Source organism: Aptenodytes forsteri, unplaced genomic scaffold (genome assembly GCF_000699145.1).
Source record: "Aptenodytes forsteri isolate BGI_AS27 unplaced genomic scaffold, ASM69914v1 Scaffold276, whole genome shotgun sequence".
NCBI lineage: Eukaryota > Metazoa > Chordata > Aves > Sphenisciformes > Spheniscidae > Aptenodytes > Aptenodytes forsteri.
In genome coordinates this window covers 822941-823969 of record NW_008795479.1, presented here as the reverse complement: position 1 = coordinate 823969, position 1029 = coordinate 822941, and the positions used below count along the sequence as shown (strand labels likewise).

General features: G+C 70.7%; 1 protein-coding gene across 1 annotated transcript in view; it reads left to right on the top strand.

Moving 5' to 3' along the window:
* Nucleotides 1-1029, top strand: part of IGSF9 (immunoglobulin superfamily member 9) — a 16643-nt gene that overhangs the window by 14731 nt on the left and 883 nt on the right. Inside the window, exons 19-21 of the mRNA XM_019472579.1 lie at nt 8-352; nt 558-703; nt 883-1026. Of these exons, the coding sequence (XP_019328124.1) occupies nt 8-352; nt 558-703; nt 883-1026 (635 nt within the window). The remainder of the gene's footprint in view (nt 1-7; nt 353-557; nt 704-882; nt 1027-1029) is intronic.

Here is a 1029-nt window from a genome sequence, read left to right as displayed (position 1 = left end):
CCCCCAGCCCCGGGGCCGGCCCGGGGCCCCCCACCCAGTCAGCTCACCGCCTCCCTGCTGGTGGTGGTAGGACTGAAGCTGTGCCCTCAATTGGCACCGCAGAGCCCAGCTGGGCACCGTGTGGGCCCCTGGATCCTCCCCCCCTGGAGAAGCTGCCGCGGGGCAGTTTGACCAGCCAGAGCAGCGGCCGGGGCAGCGCCTCCTTCCTGCGACCCCCCTCACTGGCACCGTCCCTGGGGGGCAACTGCCTGGGCACCCCCCTCGGGGACAGGGGCAGCTGGCACAGCAGAGGCTCGGTGGCGGAGGAGGGCAGGGTGAGGATGAATCCAGCCCTCGGTGGCACCGGAAAGAGGTGAGCAACGGGCAGGATGCTGGGGATGAGCTCGCTCATGCTGGGACAGTTCTCACCCTGTGCCACGGGGCTTGGCCGGGGTGTCCCGGCATGGAGGCACCCCAGCCATTGCTCCCTGGGGACACCCCCTTATGGGGTCCCCACCATCCCCGCCCCTGGGGCCCATCCCAGCTCTGTGGGACTGTCCTGATGCCCGTCCCCACAGGAGGAACACCTCGGTGGACGAGAACTACGAGTGGGATGCAGAGTTTGCCCTGGAGTCAGACATCCTTGAGGCGCTGCAGCTCTACCGCAGTGGGGACCCGGCGCGGCCTGTCTCTACCATCGCCCTGCGCGACCTGGAGCGGCAGAGTGAGTGCGGCACCCCCAGACCTCCCGACCATCATAGCCCTGTGGGGCTGTCCCCCGCCCTTCCCAGGGTGAGGCGATTGGGAAAAGGGGGTGGCGGGGCCCTTTGCCACCCACATCCCTGGGGGTGGCCCCGCGGGTGGGTGATGCAGCCAGGCCGGACGCTGCCTGTCTCCCCGCAGAGCCCGGCGGCGGCTCCTCCCCAGTGAGCTCGGTGTCAGCAGAGGCATTGGCAGCGGCGGGTGGACCCCTGGAGCGTGGCACAGCCCTGTGCCAGGAGCTGGTGGTATCCCGGCGCCGCAGGGAGGTGGCCCGGCAGCGGCTGGGCC